Source organism: Meleagris gallopavo, chromosome 7 (assembly GCF_000146605.3).
Source record: "Meleagris gallopavo isolate NT-WF06-2002-E0010 breed Aviagen turkey brand Nicholas breeding stock chromosome 7, Turkey_5.1, whole genome shotgun sequence".
Lineage (NCBI taxonomy): Eukaryota > Metazoa > Chordata > Aves > Galliformes > Phasianidae > Meleagris > Meleagris gallopavo.
This window is the reverse complement of record NC_015017.2, coordinates 1369093-1383337: the sequence shown is the minus strand read 5'-3', so window position 1 is coordinate 1383337 and position 14245 is coordinate 1369093. Positions and strand designations below refer to the sequence as shown.

Sequence of the window (14245 nt, the reverse complement as noted above, 5' to 3'; positions counted from 1 at the left end):
GTTCAGTTACACAGTACTGGCTTACTGTAGAGTCACAGAATGACTTAGGTTGGAAGGGACCTTAAAGATCATCCTGTTCCAATCCCTTGCCACGGCCAGGGTTGTTACCCACCAGCTCAGGCTGCCCAGGGTCCCATCCAAACTGGTCTTGAATGCCTCCAGAGATAGGGCACCCACAGCTTTCTGGGCAACTTGTGCCAGTGCCACACCACCTTCTGAATAAAAATTTTCTTCCCAACGTTTAACCTAAATTTCCTCTCTTTTAGTTTACAACCATCCCCTCTTATCTTATCACTATTAGACCATGTAAAAAGTTGGTCCCCCTCCTATTTATAAGCTCCCTTTAACTACTGGAAGGCATTGAAGTCTCCCCAGAGCCTTCTCTTTCCCAGGCTGAACAAACTCAACTTCCTCAACCTTTCTTCATAGGAGAGGTGCTCCAGCTCTCTGATCACCGTCAGTGCCCTGCTCTGGGCCCACTCCAACAGCTCCACGTCTTTCTCATGTTGGGGCCCCCAGACTTAGATGCAGTACTCCAGGTGGAGCCTCCCAAGGGCAGTGTAGATGGGGACAATCCCCTCCCTGCCCTGCTGCCACCCTTCTGTTGATGCAGCTCAGCATACTGTTGGCCTCTAGTTCTTCTCTCTGCCATCATGCTCCTAGTCACAGCTTCTCTTTCTTCCCAAGCATAATCTTCCCTGCCTTTACGTTGCAATGTGCTTCTTGTTTTCCACTCGATTTTTGTCTTGTTTCCACCACATTTCACATAGGTCCGTTCATCAGACATGCTGCCTGCTTTGCAGCATAAGGACATGGGGGAAGTGGGAAAGTGGGGACTTTTATTCAGTTTGAGATGCCCATGGAATTTCAGACTAAGCGGATTCTGTGCTGCATTCAAATTCCTTTGTTTTTTTTGAGTATTGTCCATGTACAGCAAAGTTACCATATAAAGTTCAGTCATTGGTATTACTCCTTTGAGATCAGGAACCTAGATAATTATTCATCAAAATTTTCATTTTTCTTGCTGCTAATTTTCTGAGGCCAGCCTTAAAATACTATTTCAATTTTCACGGCTTGATTTTTTTTCATGTATTTTTTTTTGAAATGAAGAAAGTGTATGTTACCAGGCATGTAATAGTCATCATGTGGGTATCTGTAATTTTCTGGAACTAAAAAAAAGCAAATATAAGTAGGAATTAAGAAGAAACATTTGGCCAACACATGGCAATCAGGAGACTCCTTTCTGTTTGAAGGCTGTTGCATACCACGTTGTTTCTGATTGGAGCAAGCCAGATTGTGTTCTGTTCACTCAGTCCAGCTCAGGTAGAAATTTTCTTTGGAGCAGTCACTTAGAAGCCCAATCTGTCATGCTACAAAATAATAATAATAATAATAATAAAACAACTTTGTTTTTTGACAAGAGGTGATTCGAGCTGTAGATCTTCTGAGCGTATGGTGCTCCTTATATGAAAGTGTCTGCAGAGCAGGTATGTCATTTACCCCTATGGCAAAACACATTGGAAAAGTCTCTTCCATTTTACAGATGGCTGCTGAAACTTTTGGCTGAAGCTTTTTGTAATATCCTGTAACTTCTGGCCACTTCTGTAACAACCTTTATTTTTGCTGTACAAACCATATTGCTCTGGAATGGGACATTGGAATCAGCCTCTAAAGTCCTATCTAATGAACTTCTGTTGGAACTCATCTGTAATGAAACAACTACTGAATGAAAAATGACATAACTGCCCTTGAAGCAGCAGAAAGAATCGTTCCATGGAAATCTCCTAAACATGGCATAGATAATTTTGTTCCAGTGCTGTGAGCTGGAATGCTTTTTGCTGTCAGTTATTCATAATTGACTCACATAATAGAAGTCCAACGTTCACATTTATGTTGTAAGAAATAGCTATTTTTTTTCTAATAACTCTGTGTTTGAGGGGTTTTAATTAGCAGAAACTAACAGCAATAGACCATCATCTTCTGAGCATCTCTCAGGAAAAGGTAATTGATCAGTATAATCCTAGTGTCGTTGCCACACCGTCAAATGGATCTTTCCACGTTGCTGTTACACAGTAATAAATTATGCCTATTAATAACAGTGGCTATTTAGGAATAGATACAAGAAATACAGGCAATTTAAGGAAAAGAGCAATGAAAGTCTTCGAGCCTTCGAACTGAGCTGTATTTATGTAATAGTATACATGTTATACAAAAACAGAAAGTGTGTTTCATAGAATGGCCTGGACTGAAAAGGGCCACAATGATCACCTAGTTTCAACCCCCTGGTATGTGCAGGGTCACTAACCACCAGACCAGGCTGCCCAGAGCCACATCCTGCCTGACCTTGAATGCCTCCAGGGATGGGGCATCCACAACCTCCTTGGGTTTATACATGTATGTATTGTTTTATTGTTATATCTAAATATATGTTACTGACAGTACACGTGTAAATAAAGCTCCTGCACCATGGGCCTAATTAGAAGCAAAGTCATCCACAATGGACAGAGGATTGAATTAGATTCCTGTTCACAATTGTAATTATTGTTGGTGAACTCTCAGTGGACCTGATGAGTTACAGGAAGGAATTCACAGTGGTTTATATGGTGAGTTGTTCACCTCCCTTGCTTGGGTGGGAGTGGCTTTTTTCCCCATGACTGTTGATGCATGGAGTGGCCATGGCAGGAGGAGATGTATGTAATTAAGTGGGCACGGTGGTGATGTGTTGACAGTTGGACTAGATGATCTTAGAGGTCTTTTCCAAGATGATCTTAGAGGTCTTTTCCAAGATGATCTTAGAGGTCTTTTTCAAGCTCTATGATTCTTTGCTCAGAATTAGTTAGGAGGGAAGAAACTTTCAACTTCTGCTGGGTGCATACAGCCATAAAGCAAACAGCGTGGCTGTAACAGAGGAGAAAAATCTGACCTCCTGTGTGTGCTGCCTTCTGCTAATATTCAGTACCAGACATTAGTGGGACTGTCAGTAAGTTCTGTTCACACAATCAGAGCACATGGAGCTTAAGGGCCTTGTATAAAAGTTTTTGACAGAATCTGTTTATGAGATCCTTTTGTGAATATGGAGGTTGATTACTGCATGGAAGGAAAGGGGAATTAACAATTTGGCAGGATTTCTTTTCAGACCATGTTCTTCTTGACCAGCTGAAACATTACAAATCATTATTTTCTGATGTCTTAGAGTGAAAATTAGCCTATTTAAAGATTAACAATAAAACAGCCAATTGGATGGTTTATAGCAGACTGCTGTATCCTCTCCAAGTAGAAATGTAATTACTCAAAGCTGGGAAGCGTGTACATCCATCTAGGATCCCACTTAAATAATTTTCTTTCTGTATGGTATGAAATGAAGTGTAAGATTACTTTTTAATGACTTCATTTACTGCTTTTCAAAGTTTTGGAACTTTGGAATTTGTAAGAAGAAGGAGGACCTATTTTATCTCCCTTTGGAAAGACTCAAGTCATAAATATTGTGGGCTTTATGTATTTGTATGCTACCATAGTGATTAAATGTTAGTGTTTTACTTTGCACCTGTTGCCAGTGTGCACATCTGGCACTACAAAAGTTTAAGCAGCCTTTGCAGTCACTACCTGACATAAATAAATGACTGAATCTGCTCCTCTGGAAGCCCCAGCACCTACTCTCAACTCCTTTTCCACCTGTGCTAATAATTACATCACCCAAATTGCTGCTAAATGGTGAGTGTACCAGATGCAGTCTGCAGGTCTGTAGAACCAGACTGTGAAGCTGTGGGGAGCTCAACTTTTGCCCCTGGCACAGCATTATCACTGTGAAAGGCAGTAGTAATTGAGATGAACCACTTCAATATTAACTGTGCTTTTTGGCCTTCTGTCTGATTTCTTTGAAATGTGTCAGTATCTTGTGGAATGAGTCTGTGGAATATGATGTTAACATAAAAATGGAGGAAAATGTAATTCTCATTTATGTTGTGAATATGGGCATTATTTATGGAGTTAGCAGATAATTCTTGCTTGCAAACTTTGTGAGTTGTTAATTTACACCAATTGCAAAATAAGCAGATAAAGAGAAAATCCTGTGAGGTGCTGATTGTCTTCATGGCCCTCCTCCAGACCTGCTCCAACAGCTCCTCATCCTCCTTGTGCTGGGGTCCCAAGTTTGAATGCAGTCCTTCTGATGGGCCTCACAAGGGCAGAGATGGCTGGCTTGTTACTGAGACAGTAATGTGAGGGGTGAGAAGCTGTGAGCACCTGGTGGGCCAGATTCCCTTGCTGGCTGCATCCTTTAGTCTGTATGTAACCAGAAGCCTTCTCTGCCAGTGCTGAGATTGTTCTGCCTGCATGAGTGGCAGTCATGCCTGCCCTCAGACCTTCTGATGCCCAAGACTGGGGTATAAGGGGATGCAGTGCCTCTGTTCTGCCCCCATCTGTACCCAGATGCTGTACTGGGCCAGCAGGAGCTTCACACCTTGCCCTTTCTCTGGAGACATTTGGCATATTAACACAGGGCCTTTGCAGGAAGTATTGCCAGTCAGCTGTTCTTAACTTCAGGCAGTGAAGTATCCAGAGAAAACAAAATAATCATGCTTCTGTGTGCTTTCCTGCCTTCATTTCCTGGCCTCTTTGAATTGCTTGTGGGCTTAGGACAGAGTCCTCATAAATGTCCTGATTTTTCCTTCCATTTTAACTTTTCACTTATGGATTGCTATCATCATCCTTTCTGTTCCAGCTGTACCTTCAGATCACCCACTGCTTCTTTGATGGCCCTTTTGATAGGACCAATGTCTCAGTTTGTCCATGTTTTAGTTAAGGACTGTGTGTGTCTGATGCCACAATTTTTTAGTGTCTACTTCTGTTTTGGAAGGAAATTCAGAACACTTCCCAGAAGATTGAAGAGAAACTGTGTGTGCAGTGTGGGTGAAGCATGGAGGGGACTCTAAGAATCTTAACCCTTCAGATAGCCCACTAGTAGCAAAGCATTCTATTCCTAGACCAGTTATGGCATCACACATGCATTGCAAGTTTTGCAAGAACTCTGCCTGGGTGTGTTTGGATCACCTTTGGAAGTTGCCTTTACAATAGTGAAATATGATCATATTTCAAGTTCATTAAAAAAAAAAAGATAGCTACCACATATCGAGCAAAAACATCTGCAAACTCTTCTGAGGAAAATAGATTCTACATATTTTTCTTGTGTGTGCATCAGTTTTGTAAGTATTTTTTAATGTATAATGTAGACAAAAAAAATCAACACATGTAATTCAAATTTAACTTTGAATATATGAATTTTTTTATGTGAAGACATACAGATTTGTACTTTTTTTTCCTCTTTTTTTTAAGAGTGAAAGTCCTGCAGGAATATCGAGGCAGCCTTCAACAAAAGGATCAAGGCAACGCGCCAAACCCAGAGGAGAAGGTAACCAGGAGGATGATATTTTTTCTATTAAATATGCTGGAGGGTTGTTATCCTGGAACAGAATAAAATCCTAAATATCCTTGCTTATTATTTTGAGTGCTTGTTTTTTACCCAGTTTGCATTTATGAATCCAGTGGGCTGTTCTTTTGCATAGTACATGGAGAATAGTACTTAATTCAGTTTGGTCTCATTCTTCATGCAGAATTGCAGATGTAAATTCAACCTTCTCATGATAATTACAGTTTTCTCTCTGAATGGACTTCGTGATTGGTCTAAAACTATTTCTTCGTCTATTAGTTTCACAGAAACTGTTTCTTTGCTCCATAATCTGGCAAAATTAGACACAAATGACTTCAAAAATTTTGAGAGACTTAGTTTTTGTCTCATTTCTTTTATTGAGGGTAGGTAGAATAGTATATCTCAAATGATTAAATGTTGCACATTACTGTACAAAAAGGAACATTGTGAAGGTACTTAAATACTTTGAACAGATCAATATTCAGCACAATGTTTTAGTTTAAATAAGATTCAAGATATGGTATTTAAGATAGTTTTAGTAAGATTAAAGACTTTTATGATACAAGATATGCTTTCCTGTAGGTATTAATTATACAACTGTGAACCCAGAGATATTTAACTTCATCACTTATTAATATTTGGGAAGTGTGTACTTCCTACATTTATCTTTTCAATTTTTTTAATCCTTTCTCAAGGATTTGAAGGCTTTGGGTATTGGATTTCTTTAGAAATTCTGGGATTATAAATGCAAAGATTACATTTGTCATAAAAAGGGGAAAAAAGGCCATGCTCTGTGAGGCTGACTGATTAATGCTCAGTGCAACAAGGAATTTCCCTGGGTATTTAATTGGTAAGCAATACATCAAACAGTACACATTTGTGTTGAACTTTCTGGGTTTTTTTAGTCAAAAAGATGGTTGGTTAAATTTGAGACTAGCAAAACCTTTTAAAATGATTTACATAACCTGAGACACTTGCCGTAGTCCAGGTGTAACCTGGACAGCAGATGAAAATGAATTGTTTACCAAAACCCCTGGCTTGTAGCCCCTTTGATTAGAGGGTTTTGAAACAACTCTGTGTGCTTGTAGGTCTTTGGCTTCCAACAATGTCATTACAGCTGTGATCAACTGTGTGTGGTCAACAGTCAGTCGATGCCTACCTGTGTGACCTGCTGTAGGGAGCCTGCTGTAGCAGAGGGGGGGACTTGATGGTCCCTTCCAACCCCTGCAGTTCTGTGATTCTGTATTGCACCTGCACTTATGTCAGGCTAGGACCTTGTGGCTTGAGTCTGAGCAGGGAAGGTTCTCTAGATATCATCAGCACTGAATCTGTATCCCAGATCATCTTCCTCAGTAGCCTAGCCAGATATAATGAGCCAAACTTTGTGGCATTCCTGCTGGGAGCACTGAGGAAGGAAGGCCAGTTATTTATTTGTTACCCATGAATTATCAGCGGGAAATGAGAAGCTGTAAGAGGCCCATCTTGTGCCCACCTAAGAGTTTCCCCTGCTGAAATTGTGGCCATCACCTCTGTCTGGTGTACAGTGCTGCAGCCTCTGCTCCCAGGTAACAGTGATAGGACAAGAAGTAATGGCTTTAAGTTGCTCCAGGGGAGGTTCAGGGTGGATATTAAGAAAAATTCTCTCAGAAAGAATTATAATGCTTTGGAACAGGCTGCCTGGGGAACTGGAGTCACCATCTCTGGAGGTGTTCCAGAACAGTGGAGATGTGGCACTGAGGGATGTGGGCAGTGGGCATGGTGGGTTGGACTGGGCTTGGACTTGGGGATCTTAGAGATCTTTTCCAACGGGATTGATTTTATGATTGTATGATATAAACAACCCCTTTATTTTGGAGCTTAAGTCACGTTAGTACTTATTGTAAATTTTACATCACATCTCATTTACTTATAGGCTGTGAAGTTTTATTAATTTTGTCGCTGAAAAATATAATCTGGATTCCATTTAAATGGAGCCTTATTTTATTTCGTAGTGATCAACAGCCGATCCTACCACTGTATTTAGAAATTTTATTTTCAAAAAAATGGAGTTGAATATTTGCTTTATAGCCTGGACAGGTCCTAAACTACAGAGACCAGACATGGCATGTTTTATAGGATAATCCAATCTTTAAAATCAGCATCCATTATTTTGATAAATATGTTTTACCTTTTATCGAGTGTTTTGGCTTCAAATTCAGTATTTTAAAATACTCTTTTCATGATGCAGCAGACCAGGTAAACTCAAGTTTACCTATGTTATACCCTTTTTTTTTTTCCTAATGTGAGAGAGTTACAGTAAGTCAGTAAGGCTCCTATGTGCCCCAAGATGGAATCCTGAGGGTAGTGAAACCTTCTGAGGGTGTACTGAAGCCTGCAGTATGTTGTTGTCTGTAGCAACTGATGATGATGTTCAGACCTTTCTGTATTTTCTAACATTAAATGGAGACAAATAAAGGTGCAGCAGTAGAACAGAAAGGAGATTGTGTCATGGCTGGTGAATGCAAATTCAGCTATTACGGAAACAAAACTAAAGTGGTAAATGAAGGAGTAATTAAGCAATTACAGGTATGTTTTCTCTCCTGGTAATGAAACCAAGTTATAACAGCATTTGCTCACTTCTGTATATTAAAAACAAATTAATAGTGGTATTGAAGCAAAGGGGTTTTACTTTTCTATATTTATTATTACTCATACCGTTATTACTTTCATAGTTGCAACATGCCTTGCAGCAAAAACAGTTTCATGTAGTAGAGGATTTTTCTAATTTAGAAGTTGATCTGTAAATTGAATGTATTTTTTTTAACTTACAGTTGCTTTGAAAATAATTAACCCTTCTTTTGTGGAGGTGATGCACTGTGTGTGCATGTGTTCACACAAATGTGTGTGTGTTGGAAGAGAACTGCCCACAAACTTGCACCTGAATATTAAAACCTGTTTCTATAATAAGGGTTAATGTTGCAGAAGAGAATGAGGTGAAAACCAGCATAATTTATTGCAAACCCAGTTTCTGAACGGAGTGGAAGAGCTCTTGGTTTGCAGTCCATGACACATATACTGGTTTCTCAGGGATATTGTGTTGTGCATGCAGGAGGGAAGCAATCTGGACTTCTTGTTTAGACAGTAAAAAGAACTAATTTGGGGAATAACATATTGGCAGGCTGTGAAATGGTTGAGTGCAACTCTTTTTGAGTGCAACCATCCAGCCAGTTCCTTACCCACTGACTGCTCCATTCAGCAAATCCAGGTCTTGCTGAGTTGAAGACAAGGATTTTGTGTGGGGTAGCATCAAATGCTTTGCACAAGTCCACATAGAGTTGACCTCTACAGTAAGAGCCAGGAAAGGAAAGCAATGCTTGCCATGTCAGTCTGATCTAATTGTCTGGATAATTGGAAACTGTCAAAAAATAATGTATGAATTTCCCTGGGAAATGCCATGAGTCATCTGTCGAGCCCAATCTCTATCTCTGATAGGCAGTACCCGTACTGTTGGTAGCTGTTTTTCTCTGGTGGAGTATCTTGAGCAATGGATGACCTAGTAATCATTTTAGTATATAGGATTATGTCATTAAATTCTATAGGATTATGTCATTAAATTCTATAAATGAAACCTTTCCTTTATGATGGAGTGAAGCACTTCACTTTCTACTGTTGGTATGGTTTTTCGGCAAAGCTTCAGACCTTGTGGGTACCTTGTAGCACAGCTGTATAGATTGGTGATGAACTTTTTAAATGCCTTTTTTAAAATTTTATTAAGTAGCTCTTCATTCTGGCCTTTGTCAGCAATGGTAAATGAGAGAGCTACTGTGTCAAAATCTTCAAAGCTAACAGAACTCAACTACAATTCCATAAGTGGGCATGGTGGTGATGGCTTGGTGGTTGGTTTTTATGGCGTTGGAGGTTTTTTCCAACCTTAACAATTCTACGATTCTAACATTGATGCTGCAGTGGACTGTGTAACTTTATGGATACTCCCGATGGCACAGGTGGATGGGGAGATCCCCTGCTATTGGTCCTGAAAGCTGCAGCTTTATGCTGCATGCAGTAATTTCATCTCTTGTTTTGCAAGCGTTGGACTCTTCAACCTGTAGTGTTAGTTGGGTTTATATCTGCTAAATCTTTTCCTGAGCATTCCAAACTGTTGATTTGTTGTGATAGTGGAAATTTGGTAGCCAGAAGATAGGAAACCCGTTCTGTTCTTTACATTTATATTACTGTCACTCAATTTGCAGAATTCAAATTTTCAATTCAGTTCTTGTCCAGTATTTTCAGGACCTTTCTTTCTGTGTCTGCATATCTCTTCCATATCTTTCTGTGTCTTCCTATTTCTGCTCCTGCTGTATTTTGAGGAATGTAAAAACTGAACACATTGCAAGTGAGGTTAAGGCTGTGTATGTGTGTACTTTTTACATGGCAAAACCAACACGATGTATAATCTGACAAACTGTAAAAGTAGGATTGTGGGGGTTTTTTGTTTGGTTTGTTGGTTTGGTGTTAATGTTCAGTTTTGCTTTCAGGAATTATATACAAATGGTGCTGAATTGTTCCTCCTTTGTCTCTCTTTGCCCTCAGTGTCACAGAATTTAGGAATCAGGAGTGTACTGCAAAACCTCAGCTTTCTTCTTCCAGTGTTCAAGTTGTGGGGTTCATGTACTGAAAATAAGCTTTTCTTACTTGGAACTTTTTAATGGCTTTAGTATGAAATGCTTTTACAGGAAAACCCTTCCCTTTTGGAACAAACCAAAGTGCATTCCAAATAGCACATAAACAATATTGTGTAGTTTAGTACTTACTTAGGCTTTAGTTGTTAAATATTATTTTACTAGCTATGAGGCTTATAAATAATATCTCTAACTAACTTCTGAATTGAAGAAATTGCCTTAGTTTGCAGTAACATAAGGAGTTCAATCAGTGATCTTTTAAAAAGTGTTTGTGAACTTCAAATGTTATTTATTTGCACTCAAGGTGGTTTATGAATCTAAGGTAGCTCTTAAAGATATATTAAGTGTAACAGGTATTTAGCATGTTTTTTTTTTTTAATTTAAAATTGTAATTGTATCATTTAATCATCATTTAACTTCTGTTATAGGAACAGTAGAAATGAAGAGTGTGGCAGATGGGATTTCAGAGGACAGTGCTGCTAAACTGCAGGAGAAAGCTGAACCAGGACTTGTAGTAAAACAGAAAGGTAGGTGAAATAAGAGCTTATCTGCCTTGGAAAGGCTAACTTGAGTGCCCTGCGGTCAGCCTTGAATCCATGCAGTTGCTTAAAGGTAAGGAAGGATAAAGGTAAGAAATTCTTGCATAAAGGTAAGGAAAGGGAGAAGAGTACAAGTTTTCAGTAGCCAATGCTTGCACTGTCCCAGGGAAAATGCTCCTCAATCCCTTGATGACTTGCTCTGTGTAACTGCATGTTGCCTTTTTGTGCAGGTGTTTGCAAGTGTCACTTGGTGTTTGTGTTTGGAGGAATTTTGAGGCAAATTCCATCTCTGCCTTCTTATTTCTCCATTAAAAAAAAAATAAATGTATATGGCTCCCTAAACATGCACTGTTAATGAGATATTTGTATCCAGATACAGCATACGTGGCATAAGAGGAGTAAAATGTAGGAAGAAGAACTGAGAGTGAAGCAAAAAACTGTGGTTTTATTCTCTCCAGATCCAGACACATGAACAAGTTAGGGGAGTTGATGCCACTGTCTTAGTTTCAACTGGGACAGTTTCCTTCAAAATTGCCTGGTATGATGCTGTATTTTGGTTCTAGGAGAAAAACAGTGTTGATAACACACTGATGTTTATAGTTAAGCATGTTGTACAGAGCCAAGGCCATTTGCAGCAAAGGGCCTGAGGAGCTGGGAGGGAACAGAAATAGGACAGCTGACTTAAACTGGCCAAAAGGATATTCCAGGCCACATGACATTGTGCAGAACGAGTTTGAAGAGGATGGGAATTCATCTGCTTCTCTTTCCCTGCTTGTGGGCTACCTGGGATATCAATCGAGGGTGGTGAGCAATTGCTTGTGCATCACTTGTGATATACATTCACATATATATACAATAACTATTATCCTTTGCCTTTTCTCTATCTTAATAAATAGTTTTATCTCAACCCATGAGTTGTACTTTGGGGGAATGAGACTTTGTGGTGCTGGGCTACTTGCCAGGTTAAACCACAACAGTCAATCCAGTGACCAACATGGGGCCTGAAGGGCTGAAATAACAGCAGATCTGACCAGGCCCTGTTAACACAGGGTGTTCGGATAGTTTAGTAATTGCTGGTCATGATGTTGATTTATCCCTATTTATGGAGCCCTTTCAGCGTCTTCTCATGGAACTATATTCCTTCTTTCCCTAGAGATCAAGAGCTAGTTACAGTAATTTAAACAATTATTTCAGCATATCACTCATAATCTGCCCCAAGGTGGGATAGTTGAGTGTCACCAATGGCAATATCATACCAATTGGGACTCCTCATATCATAGAATGGTTACAGTGGTTGCCATGTGTGTGGGATATCAAAGGCTGTTTCCCACTCTACCCATGGCCTTTAGGGCCTCATAGCTGTATAAGTCCAAGGAAATGTAGACAGTCAACCAATATATTTGTGTGACCTTACACAACTGAGAGAAATTCCACCCTAATGCCTTTAGCACTCAAGTGTGGGTTGCTGGAAAGAGTCACTTGTGTTTGTCCCTGCTCTCCTGGCATTGGCAGTAGTTCTCAGCAAGAGAACTTTTGTGACTTTTCTGAAAAACCAATGTGTATACTATTTCCAGATGAATTTGCCAGTGACTTTGTAGTGACAGAAGACCAGCATTGAATATACCAGGGATAGCTAAAAGCTTCTGTTAGAAATAAAACAGTGCTTTTTAATAAATAAAGCACTTCTGCAATTTAGTGAGGTTTTTTTTTCTCTTATGCTATATACTAAAGATTTAAAAAAAAAAACAAACCTGTAGCAAAATGTAATTTGGTTGTGTTTGCATGCTTTGAGTAAACTTTATTCAGGTAGTTTTTAGTTAAAAGAATACCAAAATCGGTCTATGAAAGTGCTTTCCAAAGGAGAGAGAAACCCAATGACATAAAGTGGTCCTAAACTATTACTTTTTTTTTTTAAACTTGAGAATAAGCAGATCCTATGGGGAACTTCTTGCAATATGTTACAGGTAGTTATTGCAACTACCACTTCAATAAAACCTACAGTTTCCATTTTCTTAATGCCTCCACGCAACATTTTTTCCCTCCCATTACTTGTATTTGTGGGTTCTGCTCATATTAAAAGTTAAAGCGATCCACAAAACCTTTCCTATAACAGCAGGTAATTGGGGCAGTGATGAACGGTGAGGGTGGAATTCTCCTTTCTATCTTGTAAGCAACATGTGTGATAGATGTCAAGATGCTGTGGGAGCAAGAAATCAGCTGAGACCTTGGATATATAAAGCTTATAGAGTTGTACTTAGTTTGTCATACAATGCATTTCATTAGCACATTAAAGTATAGTGCTGATAAGGCTTGAAATACTGTTGTAAAGAATTAGATTTGCATTGCCAACTTAACAGGTATGACCCTATTACACTTTTTTTCATTGAGTAGAGGAAGAAGCAGAGAACCTTGATCCTGAAAAGCCTGAAGTATCTGAAAATGGAGAAGTACCCAATGATCTTCCGCCTCAGGCTATCCAAAGGTTTGTTCCTGTTCTTTATTCTGTCTGGAGGTAATACAGTTGTAGTGAAAATGCTGAGTCGAGGCCTGAAGCAGTGATTGAGCACCTGATGGAAGGCAGGGCCAACCCAGAGGAGCTCAGATGAATGCAGTGTACCTGAGTGACTGGAAGGGGTGAAGCCAGGATCCACCCCTTCCCAGATCTCATTTAAGGGTTAGCAGTGGAGGTGAGGGCATCTCTTGCTGGAGATCCTTGTGTTTTTGAGGCCTTTCAAAGCAGCTCTTTTCCTTCATTTTTGCATGTGGCTGCTGTGCTTGGGCTTGTTCTCATTTGCTGCAGCCAAAGGCTTTGCCACCCTGCTGTTATCACAGTACTTTCCAACCCATTACAGCATTACAACTGTCAATTGGAAAATAGCAAGGGAACATGGAGCAGTTTGTGCTTGTGGCACTCAGTAATGAATATTATCCGATGTATGGTTCATTTTGTTTGTTTTCCTTCTATGAAGAAAACTTTCTGTCTTGGATGTACATTCTTAATCCAAAGAGTGCTTTGATGTAATCTTACTAAATTAAAAGTGATCTGTGAGGAGTCTCTTGAGTCTATTGCATCACAAGCACTTCAGAAGTATGGTGTTATGGCTGAGATGAACTCGCCTTTCAAATCCCAGTTTACTTTTTCTTTGCCCAGAAAAAGGCTCCTGTAAATGTATCACTTATGGAAATATATTTTTTTCTTTTGCTGTATCCAGATTATTTTTTAGTGAGACAAACTAAGAGGTGGTTTTACCCAAAATGATATTATGCTTGCTGAAGGTCGCACTTGCTAGGTTTTCCCAGACTCCTAGTAGGACAGAAGGTATTGCAATACAGGACTGTACATTGGGGATGTTTCATTGGTTTTATGCATTGGCAAAGTTACTTGATTCATCTGGATATGCACGTCTGCTCCTTTGGGGGATACGTGAGCTTCCTTTTACAATATAGGTGAGAAGTCTTTTTTCTTTTTAACAGCAAAAGGAAAACTAGAGAGAATGTGGGCCCCTTACTAAGTGAGGGGGGGGTTCTCGTAACGGGGGATGCTGAGAAGGCAGAGATACTGAATGCCTTCTTACTTCCGTCTTCAGTGAAAAGGCTCTCCCGCAGGAATCCCACACCCTGGA

At 39.6% G+C, this 14245-nt stretch overlaps 1 protein-coding gene across 5 annotated transcripts in view; it reads left to right on the top strand.

Annotated features, from left to right (window-relative positions):
* TRAF3IP1 (TRAF3 interacting protein 1) overlaps nucleotides 1-14245 on the top strand; it is a 47377-nt gene that overhangs the window by 8495 nt on the left and 24637 nt on the right. For all 5 annotated transcript variants that reach the window (XM_031554081.1, XM_031554082.1, XM_031554080.1 and 2 more), the window contains 3 exons: nucleotides 5332-5407; nucleotides 10512-10610; nucleotides 13014-13104. In XM_031554081.1, the coding sequence (XP_031409941.1) occupies nucleotides 5332-5407; nucleotides 10512-10610; nucleotides 13014-13104 (266 nt within the window). The remainder of the gene's footprint in view (nucleotides 1-5331; nucleotides 5408-10511; nucleotides 10611-13013; nucleotides 13105-14245) is intronic.